General features: G+C 42.7%; 3 protein-coding genes across 4 annotated transcripts in view; 1 reads left to right on the top strand and 2 right to left on the bottom strand.

The window, feature by feature from the left end:
- The window catches only part of LOC140347078 (septin-2A), a 24472-nt gene extending 18665 nt beyond the window's left edge, over positions 1 to 5807 (bottom strand). Inside the window, exon 1 of one of the 2 annotated variants that reach the window (XM_072433406.1) lies at positions 5730 to 5807. The gene's annotated coding sequence lies outside the window, so the exon portion shown is untranslated. The remainder of the gene's footprint in view (positions 1 to 5729) is intronic. The other variant, XM_072433408.1, reaches the window with a different exon arrangement.
- A 444-nt stretch (positions 5808 to 6251) lies between these two features.
- cldn5a (claudin 5a) lies at positions 6252 to 7768 on the top strand. Its single transcript, XM_072433053.1, has one exon. It carries the CDS (start codon positions 6489 to 6491, stop codon positions 7134 to 7136), a length of 648 nt encoding a protein of 215 aa, XP_072289154.1. The 5' UTR covers positions 6252 to 6488; the 3' UTR covers positions 7137 to 7768.
- Positions 7769 to 15436: 7668 nt separating this feature from the next.
- On the bottom strand, positions 15437 to 19351 carry cdc45 (CDC45 cell division cycle 45 homolog (S. cerevisiae)). The gene is made up of 18 exons (XM_072432868.1): positions 19207 to 19351; positions 19053 to 19112; positions 18825 to 18917; positions 18610 to 18747; positions 18172 to 18318; positions 18050 to 18108; positions 17925 to 17973; positions 17566 to 17627; positions 17440 to 17490; positions 17246 to 17365; positions 16982 to 17113; positions 16802 to 16900; positions 16572 to 16733; positions 16366 to 16504; positions 16202 to 16285; positions 16017 to 16135; positions 15753 to 15829; positions 15437 to 15535 (listed from the first exon to the last, which is right to left on the bottom strand). The coding sequence occupies exons 1-18, from the start codon at positions 19255 to 19257 to the stop codon at positions 15471 to 15473; spliced, it is 1707 nt and encodes a 568-aa protein (XP_072288969.1). The 5' UTR covers positions 19258 to 19351; the 3' UTR covers positions 15437 to 15470.
- Positions 19352 to 19428: the final 77 nt, after the last annotated feature.

The following is a 19428-nucleotide window of genomic DNA, read 5'->3' as shown; positions in this document are numbered from 1 at the left end:
CCATAGTGTGGAAGAAGGCAAAACATGTCCATGGAGACCATCAGGCGGTGATGCTCCACCAGCAAAGTTACAAAGTGCCCTTTAATGTCAGAATTTCAAAAAGACAAACACATGGTTAATGTAGGGCCTTTCAACACAAGAAAATATTTGGAAAAGAACATAAAACGTAGTGACTTAGTAGTAGTTATTGTAGGACATGCAAGGTCTTTAAGGAGCAGGACTTCTATTCAAGTTAATAATAGAGAATACATTAGGCATATTGTATCCAAATGCATCTATTTTCTATCAATTTGATTCATTTTGAAATGCCTTAATAATGAATCAACAGCGATAAAGTATTTTGCAGAGATCACAGACAGTCAGTATTGTGCATTTACTGTGCCCTGTAGTAAAGTAACATATATAAAAAGTAAATCTACACAACATAAAATACTGCACCAGCTGAGGCCACACCCAGTCTCACAACAGGTCTTTACAGCACACTACAGGCTGTTAAACCTTTATTGGGCATCCACAGGTGAAGAAGTGTCGAACACCGCGGTGAAGTTAGTTTCACGTTGGACGTTGGATATTCGCCTCCGCAACTAGAGCAGGAGCTTCCTCTGAGTGTGCCGCGCCTGCAGTAGCGATTGGTCACCCCCTGCACAGCTGCATGCTCCCTCTTCCACAGCTGGACAATGCCCTGCATCCGTTCCTCTACATTTCTCCGCCCCGGACCATCAGCTCCCCACTTCGCCTGGACTCACCCATCCCCCCAGCACACAGTCCCCCTGCCAACCACTGACTGTCACAGCAGCACAGGTGAGGAGTGAGCTGAAGAGGATTAAAGTGAGGAAGGCAGCAGGACCTGAGGGCATCAGCCCCAGGCTCCTTAAGTCCTGCGCAGGCTGAGGGTGGTAACACAGGTCTGGAAGACCTCTTGTCTGGTACCTGTGCCCAAGACACCGCGCGCCAAAGACCTCAACAGCTTCAGGCCGGTGGCTCTCACGTCCCATCTGATGAAGACACTGGAGCGGCTGGTCCTGGACCACCTCCGCTCCACCGTGAGCTCAGTCATGGACCCGCTGCAGTTTGCATACCGGCCTGGCATTGGAGTGGAGGACGCCATCATCTCCCTGCTGCACCGCCTTCTCTCTCACCTGGAAAAGCCTGGCAGCTCTGTGAGGATCCTGTTCTTCGATCTTTCCAGCCCCTTCAACACCATCAGCTCCTGAGGGACAAGCTGGAGACTGCTGGTGTGGAGTATGACCTGGTAGAGTGGATCCTGGACTACCTCACGGACCAACCCCAGTTTGTGAGAGCAAGGGACTGTGTGTCTGACACTCGGATCTGCAGTGTGGGGGCGCCCCAGGGAACTGTCCTCGCGCCCTTTCTCTTCACCCTTAACACTGCAGACTTCAGACACGACACTGCAGAAGTTCTCTGATGACTCTGCCATCATCGGACTCATCACGGACGACGATGATGCGGAGTACAGAGGACTGGCGCAGTACTTTGTGGACTGGTGTCAGCGGAACCACCTCCTCATCAACGCGGGGAAGACCAAGGAGATGGTGGTGGATTTGGTGGACGCAGACGTGAACATCCAGGGAAGGGACATTGAGAGAGTGGACTCATACAAGTACCTGGGTGTTCATCTGAACCACAAACTGGACTGGACTCATAACACAGACGCACTGTACAGGAAGAGCCAGAGTCGGCTCTACCTCCTGAGGAGACTCAGGTCTTTTGGAGTGACAGGGCCACTACTGAAGACCTTCTATGACTCTGTGGTGGCATCAGCCCTCCTGTACGGTGTGGCCTGCTGGAGCAGCAGCATCGCAGAGAGGGAGAGGAGGAGGCTGGACAAAGTCATCAAGAAGTCCAGCTCCGTCCTGGGCTGCGCTCTGGACTTGGTGCAGGAGGTGGGGGACAGAAGGGTCCTGGCTGGATTCACATCTATGCTTGACCATGAGTGCCACCCCCTGCAGTCCGCTCTGGAGAGCAGCTTCAGTGAGAGACTGATCCACCCTCGCTGTGTGAAGGAAAGTTTTCGCAGGTCTTTCCTTCCTGCTGCTATCAGACTTTATAACAAACACTGCTAGTCCTGAACACTCGCAATACTGACTTAACAATGGGCAATTCCGTCATATGTGCAATATGTGCCGTCGTGACACATATTCATGTGCAATTACTGTCGTGATCACATGCAATGGTATTTATGTATTTATTTTTATCTTTATTATTTTTCCCCTCCATCCCTTGTTGGGTAATGGGATTTTTTGTTTATAAGAGATCTTCTTCTGAAAGTGTTTTTCAAACTTCCTATAAGTGATCTGTTCTTTTCTTCTGTATCTACCTCTTTATCAACCTGCGTTGCATCAATGAAATTTCTCCATGTAGGACAATAAAGGAATATCTTATCTTGTCTTATCTTACTCCGTACCACCCAGCAGGAAATGGGCAGTGTGAGCGGTTCAATTGAACACTTCACAATATGTTGCGTGCTCTTCCTGCATCCCGTAAGAGGGACTGGAGTGGTTGCTTACCCCAGGTGCTCTACGCATATAACACCACTCTCCACCAGTCCACTGGTGAGTCTCCATTCGTCCTGATGTTTGGGCAAGAACCACGTCTGCCTATTGATTTCTTGTTGGGTAGGGTGCAAGACCCCGTGGGGGGGGGAAGTGTGCATGAGTGGGTGTTACGACCACCTGGCTCAACGGCAGCCAAACAAAGAGGGGAGTCCACACGGCACTCACAATAATTAATAGTATATTTTCATTATAAATAATCAGGCCCTGACAAAAGAAACGAATGTATCTGTGTAGATGGCAACTAACTAAGTGTAGTGTGATATGTATCGTTGCAATGAAAATGTGCAAAAATAAACAGAATTAAACTGTGCTGCCAGTCTTGGGGCGTGGCGAGAGAGAGAGAGAGACTGCTCCCACCAGCCTCCCTTATATCCAGGCTGGCTCCACTCAAGCCAAACGATCCTAAGGTGTGTTAGGAGGGACCTGCAGTAGAGAGAATCACCTGGCAACCAGGAGAGGGTGCTGACTCCCACTGCCCAAGGAGCTGACACCCCTACAGAATCCCTAGGTTCGTAACTGGGGGTGAAAAGAGCACCAGACGCGTCTTCAGGTGGCTTTCAACGGGGCAAGAGAAAGATTGCGTCTGGCGGCCTCACGCAGAAAGGCAAATCATGACCAACGGGTCAGAGATGTGCCATTTAAGGAAGGCCAGCTGGTGCTACTTCGCGATTACAGTGCTAGGGGTTGTCGGAAGACCCAAGACCTGTGGGGTCCTCAACCTATGTTGTCCTGCAAGCCCCAAGGGAAGATGGTGTGGTGTACACGGTGGCTCCTGTGGATCAACAAACCAAGGTAAAAAGGGTCCACCGATCCCTGTTGAAGGCCCTGCTTTGTAGTGACTCCCCTGCCACTGTCCCTGGTAGCACCAGGTAGAAGATGAACAGTCATTTGAGGATGATTTGTTTTTACAGCCGCCGGTGCGGCAGCCAACAGTTGTGCCCCAAAACTCATCCCACGTCCCATTACACGTGCCGAGTGCTCAAGAACCATTAGTTGCTCTCCCCACAGTGGTCACTGACCAGGCTCCGCCAGCAATTGACCCTGTGGCCAATCCTGGCTTCAGCGAGGCATCTGTACGCCGGTCCACTCGCACGACCGCTGGCCAATACCTAAATCCCCACCGTATTCCAAGGTCCCTAGTTGAACAACCATCCGGCCAAGGTGCTCCTGTGTCATCCTCCAGGCTGACAAAAGCAGTTTTTAGGCCTTGGTGTTAAGTTGTGTTTCATCGTCGGGGCGACGATGCATTTCGGGGGGGGGGGTGGAATGTGGCAATATGGGCTGTAGAGGCCTGTGCTGAGGGTACACTTACCTGCCACTCCGTGGCGCTCAGCTGGCAGACAATTTAAGCGCGCCCTCCTCATCCGCCTCTCGCTTCGCCCACACGCTCTTCCGGGCCTTGGTTGTTGGCCACTCCGTCCTCCATTCCAGGTAATGACAATCCCGCGGCTTCGATTCATTCATTCCGGTAGTGCCGCTGCAGTGCCACAGGCACCCATAATCCAGTCCGGGGCTCTGGCAAATCACCTAGCAGATAATGAACTCCCAATTCTCCTCAGTCATTCAGTTTCAACGCTCCTAAATCCCGGTTTGCCCCAGATACACCGGTCAAGTACACCCGTTTGGCTTTTAACGCCTTGTCCATGACCACGCGCCGCAGATTGCGGCGAAGGCGCTGTTGTGCGGCAACAGCTGGCCAACGTTGCGTGCGCTGGTCCACTCAGTTTGGATGCAGCCTGTGGTGTGGAGCGATCCCATTGAGCAGCTAAGGAAGTATCGTGTGCTACTCCGTCAACCATGCCCGGTATGTGCAGAGAATTTATTTAGATCAGTTTCGATTGAATGTAGTAATTCCACTGATAATATTGCAGGTCTCCTGTGGTGGTCCGCAGCGGCTTGGGCACGCCCCCCTCTGCTGTTTAGTTCCTTCTTGGCTTCTTTTTGTTTTGTTCCTGCTCTGTTCTGATCCTGTATTGTGCCTATTTTGCCGTCCCGTTTTGTTCCTGTTTTGTTCCTGTTTTGTCCCTATTTTGTTCTTATTTCACCTACTATTATAATAACTTGGGTTTGACTTTGTAGGTCAGCTGATTTAGGAGCTATTGAAAAGAATCCTTGTTTTTTGACGAAAAATATTCCTTAAAAATCAACAAAGGGTTAATTTGAAAAAGTAAAAGGTGTGCGTGATACCTGGAGACCACAACTACTATAATCACTTAGCGTTTACTATCTAGGTTTGCCAACTTAGGAGCTATTGAAAAGAATCCTTGTTTTTTGACGAAAAAATTGTCCTTAAAAATCAACAAAGGGTTAAATTGAAAAAGTAAAAGGTGTGCGTGATACCTGGAGACCACAACTACTATAATAACTTGGGTTTGACTTTCTAGGTCAGCTGACTTAGGAGCTATTGAAAAGAATCCTTGATTTTTGATGGAAAAAAAATCTTTAAAAATCTATAAAGGGTTAATTTGAAAAAGTAAAAGGTGTGCGTGATACCTGGAGACTCAAACTATTATAATCACTTAGCGTTTACTATCTAGGCTAGCTGACTTAGGAGCTATTGATAAGAATCCTTGATTTTTGACGAAAAATATTCTTTAAAAATCTACAAAGGGTTAATTTTTCAGCCCAAAAGAACTATTGCATCTAATATTAGCAACTTGGATTTATGCTCAATATTGTTGTTTTTTAAATTATAAATACGTTTGATATTTTTTAAGATAACACATTTTTAAAACAAACGGTACTTTAGAGTCGGTCCCTAACTGGCGTACCACGCGGCACTTCAGCGCGCAGTTCCCCGCGTCGAGCTACTGCAGGCGGGGCACACTCAGAGGAAGCTCCCGCTCTAGTTGCGGAGGCGAATGTCCAACGTCCAACGTGAAACTAACTTCACCGCGGTGTGTCGAAGAGCGTGACCCCATCTTTAAAGTTGACTGTGGTTGTGTACTTGTACACTAAACGTGATGTTGTCTACAGCAATAGTAGTCTCACTGTACTTGGACCATGACAAACTTTAGCAGCAACAGTTGTCGCGCCTGGTGTCAAGTTTCTTTGCCAAACTGTTCCACACAGGACTGCGGCCTTTCCCTTATTTACGTGTCCTACTCGGAGAATTTGAGAACATGAACAAGAACTTTCACACAATAAGCTTACCTGCGTGTAACTTTGAAGTATTGTGATCCAGCAGTGGTCTCCACTCGGCGCTGTCCCAGGAAGGAAATCCGGAAATGATCCCTGAGAGTTCGCCCCCCTCAGGCTGCGCCCGGTACTGCATCATGTCCACTACAGCATGTGTGTATGTGCTGAGCTTCAGTACAGCCTAAGCCATCACACCTGAAGTATCAGACCAAGCACATTTACGTAGTAGACATACAATATATAGGAGTTCAAGATAATGGGGCATCAATTAAAATAACTATCAAGAAGCTTACATTTTTTTCTATTTTTTTTATCCTCTTTGTAGTGCGCCTTGTGATGGTGCAATACAGGCAAATCCCCCCCTCTCCCCCCTCGCGGTCTATTCGTTCATTTCGCTGGAAATAACTGTTCAAACGCACAAAGGTTCTTGACCGCTTTGTTCAGCCTCACAACTTCCCGGCGCTCTCATTGGTCGTCCCCGGATGCGGTCGCAGCTGATTGGACTAAAGTTTTTCTGCGCTCCAAAACTCCCCCACGTCTCAGAGGGGATATTTGTGGTCCGATGGTACCGTGGTTCCAGTTGTTTTCACATCACTTCGCTAACAAAGAGTTGTGCTTGTGATTCCTTGTTTCTCCAAAGCCTGAATCATGTGCGAATAACAAGGAGAAACTTCTCTGAGAACCGAAACAAGCCAAAATCCTCCCGACGACCATTGCCCTCTGTAAAGAGTGAGTTTCATCAAACTTGGATACGTTCTTTTACTTTGGATCAACATGTTGTCTGCCGGTCTGGAGATCATGGGACTGTCGCTGTGCGTCGTCGGCTCGCTGCTCGTGATGGTCGCGTGCGGACTTCCCATGTGGAAAGTAACGGCTTTTATTGAGGCCAACATCGTGGTCGCGCAAACCATCTGGGACGGTCTGTGGATGTCCTGCGTGGTTCAGAGCACGGGGCAGATGCAGTGCAAGGTGCACGACTCTGTCCTCTCCCTCAGCCATGACCTGCAGGCGGCCCGCGCGCTCACCATCATCTCCGCTATGTTGGGAGTGTTGGGGCTGATGGTGGTCATCGCGGGTGCACAGTGCACCAACTGCATCAGCACAGAGTATGTCAAAGCCCGAGTGGTGAACGCCGGCGGTATGATTTACATAGTCAGCGGCGTGTGTGTGCTGGTGCCGCTCTGCTGGATGGCCAACACCATCATATCGGACTTCTACAACCCGCAGGTGCCTCCGTCCAAGAAGAGAGAGATCGGCGCAGCTCTCTACATCGGATGGGCTGCCACGGCGCTCCTGCTCATGGGGGGAGCGCTGCTCTGCTGCTCTTGTCCTTCCAGCGGTAACTCGGGATATTCAGTCAAATACGCACCAACCAAAAGAACCACGCAGAACGGAGAATATGACAAAAGGAATTATGTGTAGCCATGCGACCTGTGTGCGCAAAGATCAGACGAGGCTAAAAAACTGTTTAAAATGCCAGATGTTTGCACCTGTTGGGTTTCTCTGAATTTATGAATCACGGGAAGCGCCTCATCTGTATTGACCACTTGTTTTTTGAAAAGGACTTTGTAACACAGCTTACAAAAGAGTATCTTATAGGTACTTTTATGTGTCCTCCAAAATCGTATGAATTGTTTAAGTGTTTGTTTATATTGCAGAGGATTTGTCCTCAAATATTCCACGGTCTTTTGCCCTGGTATGCGTTGTCAGCACAAGGTTGTACAGTGATGCTCTCCCACAAAGTGGAACTACTCTGAAGATTTTGTGAACGCAGCGAAAGATGAGAAGGAAAGGCGCACGCGTAAAACCTTCAATGTTGGCAATGTGGACTGAAGCTGAAGTAGTTGTTTTTTAATACAGTGGATGTGTTTTGTATAATGCATAGGCCTTTGACTACTTTGGCACCTGCGTAATTCATTTTTCCTTCAGGTTACTTTCTCAAAGTTTTAAATAAACCATGTTTAATGCCGATTTGGCTCATGCTTGCTTATTCACATGTAAGAGATGCAATACTGTTTCCTTCTTTAAAATTAAACACAGTGTGTTGTCTACAATCCATGCATTAAAGTGTGTTCTTTGGAGCAGAAGCGGAGACATCAAGGCTTGTGGTGGTCGGGGCCCTTGCGTGTCTGTGTTCCCACCGCGAGTCCACAAACCCCCGGCAGGAGAAGGTATTTTAGTTGGCCATAGAAATCCAGATGACAATACCCTTTCTGAAAGAGTGGGGCTCTGCTGTTCAGTTCACAATACGCAGTGCCCACCGCCCCTTTCACTGGGCCCCCACCATGGCCCCCACCAGCGCGCAGACACTGAATAGGCTCCAAATTAGTGCTACGCAGCAACTTCCCGTAAGTCATCGACTGTATTAGGCTCACACAAGGACTTCACGCGCCGTACTCGGTTGATTTTTTTAAGGCAACACATCATCAGTGCTATATTTCTTTTCCTTCCTTTCAGTAATTGGCCAACAAAAAGTAATTCGTGGAACAATGGCTCATGACTGGATTTCCAAAGATTATCATACTTGTTTTGCTCACTTAAGAATCTTAGCAGGTCATATGGCTTCTTAACAGGAACACCAATTACACAAATGTAAGTGTGTACAATGAAACTTTCACTGACTTTCAAGAAATAATACATTGTCCGTAACATTGTCATAGAATATATGACCAGAGCTGGGGTTGAACTGACAATTTCACCAGTTCAAAACATTATAACTAACTTTGGGAAATCCACATTCAGCAGTGAAAGAAAAGATAAGACGACTATACTTTTTATTGTAAATTTAAAGGCCATTCAAACCAGGGCATGCAAGAGGCACTATATCACTATAATCCATATGTATCTCATAATATTTTGTGGATCCATTTAGAAATATAGTGATCATTTAAATTTATTTCATTAAAACAGACCCTGCGACGAGCTGGCCCCTGTCCAGGGTGAACCCCCTAAGGCCCAAAGTCACTGGGACATGCTCCAGTCACTCGCGACCCCTAACAGGAACAAGTGGTAGAAAATGAATGAATGGATAAAACAGACCTACTTAGGACTTGTCAAATTGTCACAAGCAGGTACTTTATTGCTTTGTGAAATGGCCCATTGATGTTTCCACTCTGGAGAAAGGTGTTGAACTTCACGCAGAGCTGATTATCGTGTGGCCCACCCAAGTCATACAAGAACAAGGGAGCCGTACCAAATCTGAGCAAATCTATTACTGGACTGGTGACTTGTGCCTGTCTCATTTTCAAATTGTGAAGGGAGCCCAAAACTACGTGAGATTGTGGAAAAAGAGGATTCTGAAAGCACTGCATGTGAAGGTGAGTGTGTTAGTTTGTGTTCGTACATGTCTGGAACTGTCGAAATGTGTCTAAAAGTGTTTTAATGTTACTTCTGTTAATGTTACGCCAAAATCTGCTCATCGTCTGTATTTTGTAGCTATCAGATGATTAAAATGCCACGTAAACAGCTACATCAGATGTGAGTAATCTTATTTTGTTCTGATTGTTCACATCTAACCTTATTACTACTACAACAGTTACTCTAAAAACTTTCAAATTCACTTTTTGGGGGATTTTTGTTGATGTTGACACACAGCAAAAGGTTTATTTGAGTATTCAGATGTTTCTGGCCTTGTTTTTATGAGGGGTTACCTTTTGATATGTTTTGTCTATTTTTGTCTTTGTTTTAAAATGTGAAAACTATATTTAATTATTTGAAAAAGGCCTTATTAGACTGATTATTTTCTGTTTCCAGTAATCCAGTGATTTCTCAGCGGCTCTTGTATAATTATCTGTGAACAAATGTCCGCCCAGGCTGCTCCGGAGAGATGTTTTTGTCTTTTTGTTAGTTCCACTCCTTCAATCGCCTGCACAGTGACGAAGCGCCGGCCGGCTCCATGTGGGGGTGTGTGCAGAGTTGGGGGTGCGCCTTTAAAAAGTCCCACAGAGAGGCAAACAGAGCCAATAACGTCACTCAATAGGCACTCTCCATGGAAACCAGTAGGGACCTGCAGTTGCCTGGTGACAGGAGCCTATAATGTGATGGTATGGATGCAACAATAAAAGCTCTGGGAGCTGGCATTCCAGCTGCACACACTGCAGTCTAGAGCATGCAACAAAGGTTTACATGCTCTCTGCAAAAGCGCTGTCACAGCAGAAAATATTTGTGACTCTTTTATAATTTAACAACAATAAAAAGGTTTTATAAACAGGTGCTTAAGAGTATATGAGTCTCAATGTTTGGGAACTTCAAGTATTATTCAAGTATTTTCCATCAAAAGGTACATTGAAATGAAACTGACCAACATTAAACGTATACATAACACATACATTTATTCTACAGCTCATATTCACATGAGCATAGAGCGGTAGACAGTCACAGGTTGAACCAATGAGCCTCACCATGACATGATATTCACAAATGTTCATTCCATTCTGAGTATGTCACTGAAAGGTCTCACAAACATACCTCCACATCACACTCTGACCTCTGAACTTGACCTGTGTGGCCTCAAGCTTGTTCCAGTGCTTCACTTTCTTTTTGCATCTGTCTCAGGGTCAGACAGAGAGCGTTCATTGTCTCGCACGGCTCATTGATGTCACAGGCTCACAATTCCTCCTCCTTAAATTATAATAATATATTTGAACCTGATTATGTCAGATTTAAAATATTTAACTTGAAAATGGCCCAAAGTCACTGGGATAGGCTCCAGTCAAAATAATGGATAGATGGATGGATAACTAGAAAATGTTGTTGCTTTATAATACAATGTGATGTTGTTATTTCATTAACTATCAAAGTTACTTTTAGTAAAACACAGTGGGTTGAAGTAATTTCTAATTGAGTGACTCAGCCAGCAACAGCAGGTGGACAAGCACCGAGAGGTTTTAGCTGGAAACAGCCCACTCACTCACTAAAGCCAAGAGTCAGCAGGTGTCTAAACAGGGAGCACAAGTGTGTCTTTGTGCAGTTAAAGACCTCATAAGCCACTTGTCTCAGAAACAATGCTGGAGTCAACATGGTGAAGAGGGAGCTCAGAAACACCTTGCTCTTTCTCTTATATCTCACAGTTTACAGCTTGTGAGTCACAGGTTTTACACAGGGGGGCTTCCTGTGCAGCGGACAGTGGGACGGGAAACAGGAAGGAACTCAGAGGGTGTGGAGAGGAGGAGCGGCCCGGACTCATGTGTACTTAACAACAAGTAGATTTAAAAACATAAGGATAGTAAAAACATAATAATACAGGTCAATATATTGAAGTATAAAAATTGCATTAATACAAAAAATCAAAAAGGAAAATGGAACCATAAAACTTTAAACAGCCACTGCCCTCATATAACCTAAAAGGATATTAAATCACATTTCTAATATAACGCAGTATTTAGATATCAGGGCATAGTTTGTACAATCTAACAGCATTTATACACTTCCAGGTGAAATGTTTTATTAACAACAAGACAAATGTGGTGCTTCTGCATGGTTTAATCTTGGAAATATGCTGATTTGGGAAGTGAATCCTTTCATGCTTATGCTGTTGCCAGAACAACATCATTTGGAAATGATGTAGTTATACTGCTGAAGCTGAGAAGATAACGCCTGGCAGCTTGAGGAATGTCTGGGGTGGGATGGAGACATTTCTGCTTTGGCATGGTGGGCAACTCTAAGTTTAAAAAACTAGGACTTTATTTATCATGGTACAGGTGGCCTTTATTTGACTTTGTATTGCTCCACGTGTGACATAAGGATGTCGGGATTTTCATTCATTATCGCATCTTACATGTAATATATTTGTTGTTATACTCTGCTTTGTGTTAGAGGTGGGAAATCATTATTTTGTCTAAGATTTTTATTACCTCAAGATTGTGAACATTGTCAAAAATCAGCTAAATGTTCAATGAAAAATAAAAGAACAGATATGGTACAAGGTGACATTTGTGCATTTTTGTGGTTGATTTTACAGTTATTTCACATTTGCACAGCACAACAGACACATTTTATCACATTTCTGATTGACTGAAAATACATTGTCTGACTCTGGTATCGGAATGAACCCAAGATTATCACACACGCCTTCTTTGTGTGTAACATTTAAGCTGGCGTGAAGTTGCAGAGCGTTAGATCTTGCATGACCGAGCCACCTACCACAGAGGAACAGAAGTGGATACACACTGTAAGCTAACATAATGCGACACTCACATACACACACAAACACACACCCACACACACTAAGGCTGGACTTAAATTAAGACCACTACAAGGGCAGTTAGGGAATGTAAAGCTTGTTCAAGGCCAACAATTCCGTATTCTTCTAATTGCACAATAACCAATGCTTTCCTCCTTTTGTCAGATGGAAACACTGCTCAGTCAACCTGCAGAAAAGAGTTTGGGAAGTTCAGCTTAAATGCATTGCCAAACTGAAAACTGTTTTTGATTTTTTAGAAGAACTTACAGGACTTTTTTTCTTCCACACAAACATAGGTGGATGTGTAAAATAATCCTTATTTTTTGTCATTTATGAGTCAAGCAATGTGTTTTCTTAGTAATAATGAGCTATTTTGCTTAAATAATTAAAAAAAAAAAGCTCAACTATTATTAAAAAAAATACATATGCAAAAATCAACTGAATTCAATGAAAAGACACACATTTTAACTGATGTTTGTATTGGCATTTTGGTAAAAGTGTGAAAGCAAAGGTGCAGGTTTCACAACACAAATGTGTTGTAAGTCCTTCTTATTATGATCCGACAGAATCATATGTGACCATGACTGTTGTGATAGCACCTCTGTCGCTCTGAGCACATGCAACATGACTGAGTGTGCGCCTCTCCCAACAGCTCATCACCAATGCTGTGTCTCTGCATGTGAGTTTTATACGCCACATTCCTGAGACTCAGAGCAGCAGAAAGGCCAGTGGCCCCACTTCCCCAGAGGTGCATGAGGGGGATGGAGAGCACAGTGATCGAAGGAAGAGGAGAGACAAATGTGATGGGCTAGACAGCTTCACACATCAGGGGGTCTCAATATTTGTTCCAAAAACAACACATATTCATATATACATATATATATATATATATATATATATATATATATATATATATATATATATATATATATAATGAGTTACACTCATTTATATTTCATATTTGCTAATATTTAAAGCAGCCAAGGACACAATGATTCACTGCCAGTATTTGCGATTAAATTGGTTGTATTAAAAAAGGGCCCAACATGAAACCCATTCCAGAGCATTTGATCCTTTAGTGGCCCCCCTAACTATGTATATTTCACTGTAATAGGATATTAATGCGGACAACTTTCTTTTTTCTCTCTGTAAATTCTGTACCCAAGCATGTTTGTTATTTTATTTGTTGTTGTTGCTTTTTGTTTTCTTTATTGTTATTGTTAATAAGTTTTATACGTATTGCAGAGGATTTAGTGAATGGTCATGTGATACAGCAACTCTTGGGCCCAACATGTTTATATATTCAGCCTTCATTAATACAACTACAGATCAAATACATTTTATGATTAATCGTATATGTTTTATGTATATGAAAAAGATGGCAATCTCATTAGCACTGTCCTCCTCTACATAGGGTAAGATATTTATTTTATAAAAAGAAAACGGAAAAGTGTCGCTGAATCAAGTAAAAAAGAGCTGGCATATCTGTCCCACCCACACCAATGATTATTAAAATTGTCCATTTTCAAAATAACTGCAATTTTTCATTGTTATTTGAGCCCAGTCATTGACAACAGTTCCTCTATTTTTGTTTTTTCCCTGGTGCCAAGACAACAAGAAAATGTACAATAAAGAACAGAGACATGAAAAAACATCAGTCAACTAAAACCTCATCCAAATAAAAGTGTCTTTAGCTGCTTTTTAAATGAATCCACAGTCTGCCATACCATGGTCAGGGCATTCCATAATTTTTAGCCAACAGCCTGAACGGACAGGTTTTAAAGTGGTCTTTAAGTGTAAATGTGTCAGGATGCAGCAGGTCAGTGATGTACTGAGGAGCCTGTCCACTTAGAGCTCTGCATAAAAATAAAATTAAACAAATATTAAAACAGATTTTAAATCTTGGATCAGTGCTATTTGGTACAAAACTTTGATAAGATACCAGCTCAAGATTCTGATATATTTGTTTAGTTAGGTTATAGTTCTAGTAGTTCAATCTCCATTCCATTTGTTTAGGTATCTCTGGTATAACATTGCATTCAATATTTTTCCAGTGGGCTTGGTACTCCGAGTCACACCAGCAGAGACTGAATTGGGCTGAAGTTAAGGTAAAGCCAGCCACCCTTTTATTCTGATCATTGTAAAGTTTTGTTAAGGTTTTGGGGCTTGGCATATAAATCTTGAAATAGTTATGTCTATGGAACATTCCAATTACATCTCTATGGAAACAAGCAGCCAACATGGCTTCGACCAGAAAAATTACATCATGGATCTTGATGAAACATTACAACAAGTTTACTAAAATAACAAAAATATAAACACAAATGAGTAAAGGTATGCGAGTAGCCTACACATACACAGAACAATGCAGAGTCTTATGTTCCCAAGTGCAAGGCCCCTGAGAGACGCATTATAGAGTTAAGAAATGACGCATAACCTCTGGTCACAATGAGGCCCTCGCATCGATTGCCCCCCGTGAGTGGGCACTTACAGGGCATTAGGGGCTGCCAGTCCATTCACTTGTTCCTGTGACACACCCTTGTAGGTCATGGTCCCATCCTGGTGCCGAGGTGATAAGGATCTTAATGAGGCCACAGAGAGCAGACCCCTCCTCCCAGTCACGCTCTGGGTCAGCAGCAGGAAGACTGGACAAGGTCAGCAGCTTCAAGACCACAGGTTTTCACTTTACTATTTTGCTGTATTTCAATTAGGAGCGCTGTACATTTTTCTCCACCTGCCTTTTTGTCTTCTCAGAGATTTTATAGTTCCACATTAAACTTTGCCAATTTCATAAAGACAAGTTACAGGTCAGGTCTGTTGCGAGGCGAGCCCACTCACTGTAAGAATCTATATGTAGTAATGCAAGTAAATACCAGCAATTGAATAACTACATTTTAGATAAGTTTAATTCCATACAACTAAACAATTTAATGGTGCACTATGCAAGTTTGGTGATAGCGGTCGGTCACCTGCCCGTCTCCATGGAGATGTTCTTGCTTTGCCTAGAATGATCCACAATATGGCATTAATAGGAGAACAAGCATGTGACCAGGCTAAGTTGCAGGGCAGATCTGAGAGGAGTCATGTACCATCAGAAAAGTGATTTGTGCATTGCTAAGTATTAAAGTTGAACTAAACTAATATTTTAAGCAACATGAAAAGACAGATCACCAGTGAGCAGCTTTTGGCCCTCAACGTTAATGCCAGAGTTAAAAACCTTGCCAAGTACTTGATTTATAAGACTGGAGTGAATGTTGATTTCTTGTAAACTCCCCTGTAGCCCATTACCAACGAAATCTCATAAATTGTCTTTACACAGGTTTGTTATGAAAATATTGTTTGACAGGAAATGTGGATCTGATGAAATATTAGCTGCCTAAAACATAAACAACATCACAACATGGAAAGAAATGCTATTTAACTTTCGAAATGCATGCATTTTGAAGTTTATTAAATACATATAAAACACCATTCATATAAAATGTAATTGGGACATAAAATGGATAAAAGATCATTAAAAACATTTTACACACAAACATGTACAAAGACTCTAGACAGCAATGTCTTGGAGCATTTCAAGACAATAGAGTAATAAGGGCATCCAGGAATTTGCTTCTGTCCTCCATTTTCAGCTCAATTACTGCAAAGAAAAAGTAAAATCACTAAGATTTATATTTATAAACTTTAATTGAACAAGTGTGCCACCTAGTGACCAAACATCATACTGTCTACAGGTCTTTCAAAACAACTGTTAGCAGAGAATTCATTGGAAAAGCAGTCCTGGAAATTGGTTGTGGCCATTTCACCTCCCTGAATGACTAAACCAACTAATAGTAAGTATCCATAATTAGACTTACTTGAAGTGTCAAAGTGGTCGTGCAGCGTTCTGGAGCTGGTGCTCTCAGCCGCTTTCTCAAACGCTCGGCCGAAAAAACTGAGAACAAAAAGAGTCATGGCACGTTTAATTAATGACAGACAAAAGAACAATACACATCTTAACTCTTCCTTACCTAAAAACACTTAATATTCTAACACGATTTCTAGTCATTGTTGCATACAGTAATATTCTGAATGTCTCAATCATTACTTCAATGCCTCAGTTTACAAATGAAAGGACTCACTTTTTCTTATCTGACGTTTCTGATTCTGGTGGAATTCCAACAACAATGACAGTTCCCTTCTCGATGTCCTTTGGAGCAGCCATAATAAGAGGCAACAGCCTGCAGCGTTTATTCCTAGTCTGATGCACACAAAAAATAAGTACCTTGGATGAAATTTAAATGGAATATAATCATAAATTGCTTACAGATTGGATGAAAGCCTTCAGGAGATACTTGCAGAGCAGAGTCAGCGCCAATGGCTTTGAAAAGAGTCTCACATCAGGAGTTCCCTAGAACAGTAACATAGAAATATTAAATGTGGCTTGTGAATTAAAAATCATCTATAGGTCAAATATTCTCAATAAAGCACCTCCATGAGGTAGCAGTAGAGGAAAGGGCCCTGGGACAGGATGAGGTTGGTGCAGATGCAGCTAGCCACAGTTTGCTGGATCGCCATCAGCTTCTTTTTGGCCATGTCAATGCCTGAATGAAGGCGTTCAAGGTTACTCCTGCAAAAGAAAATTAAGGTGAATTTAGTAAATAAATGATTCAACAAAATTAATCTATTCCACACACCTGGACAAGGAATCCAGAGCTTTAATAAAGTTATCGCCGTCGTTCTCATCTTTCTCCGTGCTCTCCAACACAGCAGCTGTAGCATGAACCATGTCGCTGGCCAAGAAACGGTTCTTAAAGCCAAAGTGAGCCCCAAACGTTTGGATGCGGATATCCTTCATGCTTTGAAGAGAACAGCCAGTCAGAATGCAGCTTGTGCAACAGTAAAACATAACATTCTAAATACACACCCATATTTATTGGAGGATTCTTCAATAATGTCCCTGAGGTTTTCTTTGATAGACATGTCCATGGAGTTAAACTTCTGCCTCACTTGCTTTAGAGGCAAGCTGTAAAAGTATAGTTCAATCAAAATAAAAACATCAAAAACCTATATATTATTTCAATGTCTTGTTTGTCTGCAAACTCACCCCATGTCTGCGAGGTACTCCTGGAGCTTTTTCTGCCCATTGAGGGTCCATAATTTGAAATTGCACGTCGTGTAACAAGAATTACAGATGCTTTCGTACAAAGACCAGTGCTGGTATAGAGTTAGACGCAGGCTAGAGACATTTGTTAAAGAAAAATCAAGTGCGTTACTTGAGAAAAAGGACATACGAGACCAAATATGTTCAAGCAATTCAAACACTTGTTTTAATATTCTAATGCACGATTGTGCAAAAAGCGAAGGATACTCATATTCAAATGAAATTCTCATGCAGTCGATGGAGAGAGAGTTTTCCTCATCCTCATTTTTGTGATTATGACGAGACACGTGGCGTTGTAAAATAGCCACATCTGTAATATACTTCATACTGGAACAGACAGTTTTAAATGTGGCATCTATATTTAAAAACAGTACATTAACATCAAAGAACAATTCTCTTACTGTGTGATTTTATCATGAACCCACTGATCCGTTAGTCCAATAACAGCCCACCTAAGAAAAAAAAAAAACATGTATAACCTCTTTATGTCTTAAAGCAGATCAAATGTATCAGAGAGATTTATTTACCAGAGCATGTCTTTGGTGTCTTTTGTCAAGACCCAGGCCAGCTCAAAAAACATCATGGAAGCCTGACAGAAATACACAAGGACTCAAATATTATCAAAGTGCATTGCATTCCTTTTGAGTCAAAACATCTCATTTTATCAGCTCATTTTCAGGATGCACTGATACTGATATCAGTTCAGCCGATATCCTGTTTGGCCTGTAAATAATCCAACTATATCATTCTGTAGGACCAATGTTGGGCCAGAACATGTTTTAACTTTTCTTTATACAAAGCAGCTCTGTAGTTACTTGAAGACCAACTGACAGTTACATAACACATTTGGATGAGCAAGATAATGCATACAAAATTTGACACTCACGGAAGTCCCATGATATTCATATTGCTCATAATCAAAGAGGATTTCCCTCCTGTGAAATGCAAAAGAAGAAAAGATGTTTTATTACATGTATTTTGTGATGTATTTAAGAAAGTTGTCAATAAAACCTTCGAGCCTCCCACTCCCTCTTCGCTCGCTGTCGTTCGATTCTTCTTTCCATAGCACCCTGACAAATCAGGTAGTCAAGTACCAAGAAGACTGCAGTATTTGACATTATGCTTGAACACACCTCATCAAATCTTCTCCTTTTGCCGGACGGTTCTGAACCTTCGTCACTCTCATTCCCAGAATCCTCCTCCTCCTCCTCATCATCCCTAAAGATATCATCATAGGAAGGCACACCGAGGTCATCGTCTTGTTTGATCAGCAGTTTCACCTGAAGAATAGAGTCAACGTTAGAGGTGGACGTTTGAAAAAGGACAATATTGCAACATTTTAAAAAAGACACCAAATAGAGACATGTCAAGTGCAATCTCCCAAACAAGGTACAAAGTTTCCCTTTAGTGGTTAATTGTATAGCTTGAAACATTTACGGGTAAATTGAGCACATTCTGATTGTTACAATATCGAGAAAATGCTAACAACATATTGAGATATTCATTTTTGTCAACATAACATAAAACTGTCTACAAATGCAGCTGTGTAGGAAGCCTCTAATGAAGTTTACCTGACTGTCATTGTACACATTGACCACATCCACGGGCCTGCGAGTGTCACAGATAAAGAATACGGTGTCATCATCGGGCTGTAACATCTCTAGGAGGTCCACATTAGCCCCACAGTTAATGAGAACAAAGTAGCGGAACTAAAACACACAGAACTCAATTAAATGCAGCTCGATATCTTATTGTACGAGGGTCTTGATCCTGAATGAGGGCCCACCTGCTCTTTGTGCTCCAGGAAAGCGGTGCCCAGATCCTGCCATCCTGCCACAGGCACCAGTGTGTACTGAACATGGTCACAGTGAAACAGAGCCTAGAAACAAAGTGGATCATTTCAGCTTTTGCACGAGGAGGGAGCGCAAACTGGACTGCTGGATGAAAAAGTTACGAGTACATAATTTGTGTTTCTTTACGAATAAACAACTTATCACTAACACTCATCCTTTACCTGTAATATCTTACAAGCGCAGAGAGCGTCAATGTCTGCAGCAACAAAGAGGGCAACTCTCTGGAAGATCGAGAATAATCAGATTTAGTCTATTATATTACCGCACACTCAGCTTCGGAGAGCTTCAGCCGTAAAAAAGCACTAAACTACTCACCTGGCTGGCGACAACTTCATAAAATTCCTTTCTAATGTCCGTGATAAACATTTTTGACGGATCTGTCAATATAAAATCGATAAATAGAACAAAAATCCGATAAAATTTGGGCAATATTTGTGTTGAGTTCAGGGACAGCTCCTCCAGCGTTTGTTTCCTTGTTGTAATGTGGCGCCAAATGTGCACGTCGCGTCCGACCAATCACGAGGCGAGTAGTAAGTT

Source organism: Eucyclogobius newberryi, unplaced genomic scaffold, assembly GCF_026437365.1.
Source record: "Eucyclogobius newberryi isolate DKJ021-1_F unplaced genomic scaffold, fEucNew1.0.hap1 SCAF_6, whole genome shotgun sequence".
In the NCBI taxonomy this organism is placed as follows: domain Eukaryota; kingdom Metazoa; phylum Chordata; class Actinopteri; order Gobiiformes; family Gobiidae; genus Eucyclogobius; species Eucyclogobius newberryi.
The sequence above is the reverse complement of the archived record's forward strand: the minus strand, read 5'-3'. Positions and strand labels throughout refer to the sequence as shown.

Coding starts and splice junctions, on each gene's coding strand:
- cldn5a (XM_072433053.1), top strand. CDS start 6,489: ATGTTGTCTGCCGGTCTGGAGATCATGGGACTGTCGCTGTGCGTCGTC.
- cdc45 (XM_072432868.1), bottom strand. CDS start 19,257: ATGTTTATCACGGACATTAGAAAGGAATTTTATGAAGTTGTCGCCAGC. Junction 17,974..18,049: donor AGGGAGTGGGAGGCTCGAAG/GTTTTATTGACA, acceptor TGCATTTCACAG/GAGGGAAATCCTCTTTGATT. Junction 17,491..17,565: donor GACACCAAAGACATGCTCTG/GTAAATAAATCT, acceptor TTTTTTTCTTAG/GTGGGCTGTTATTGGACTAA.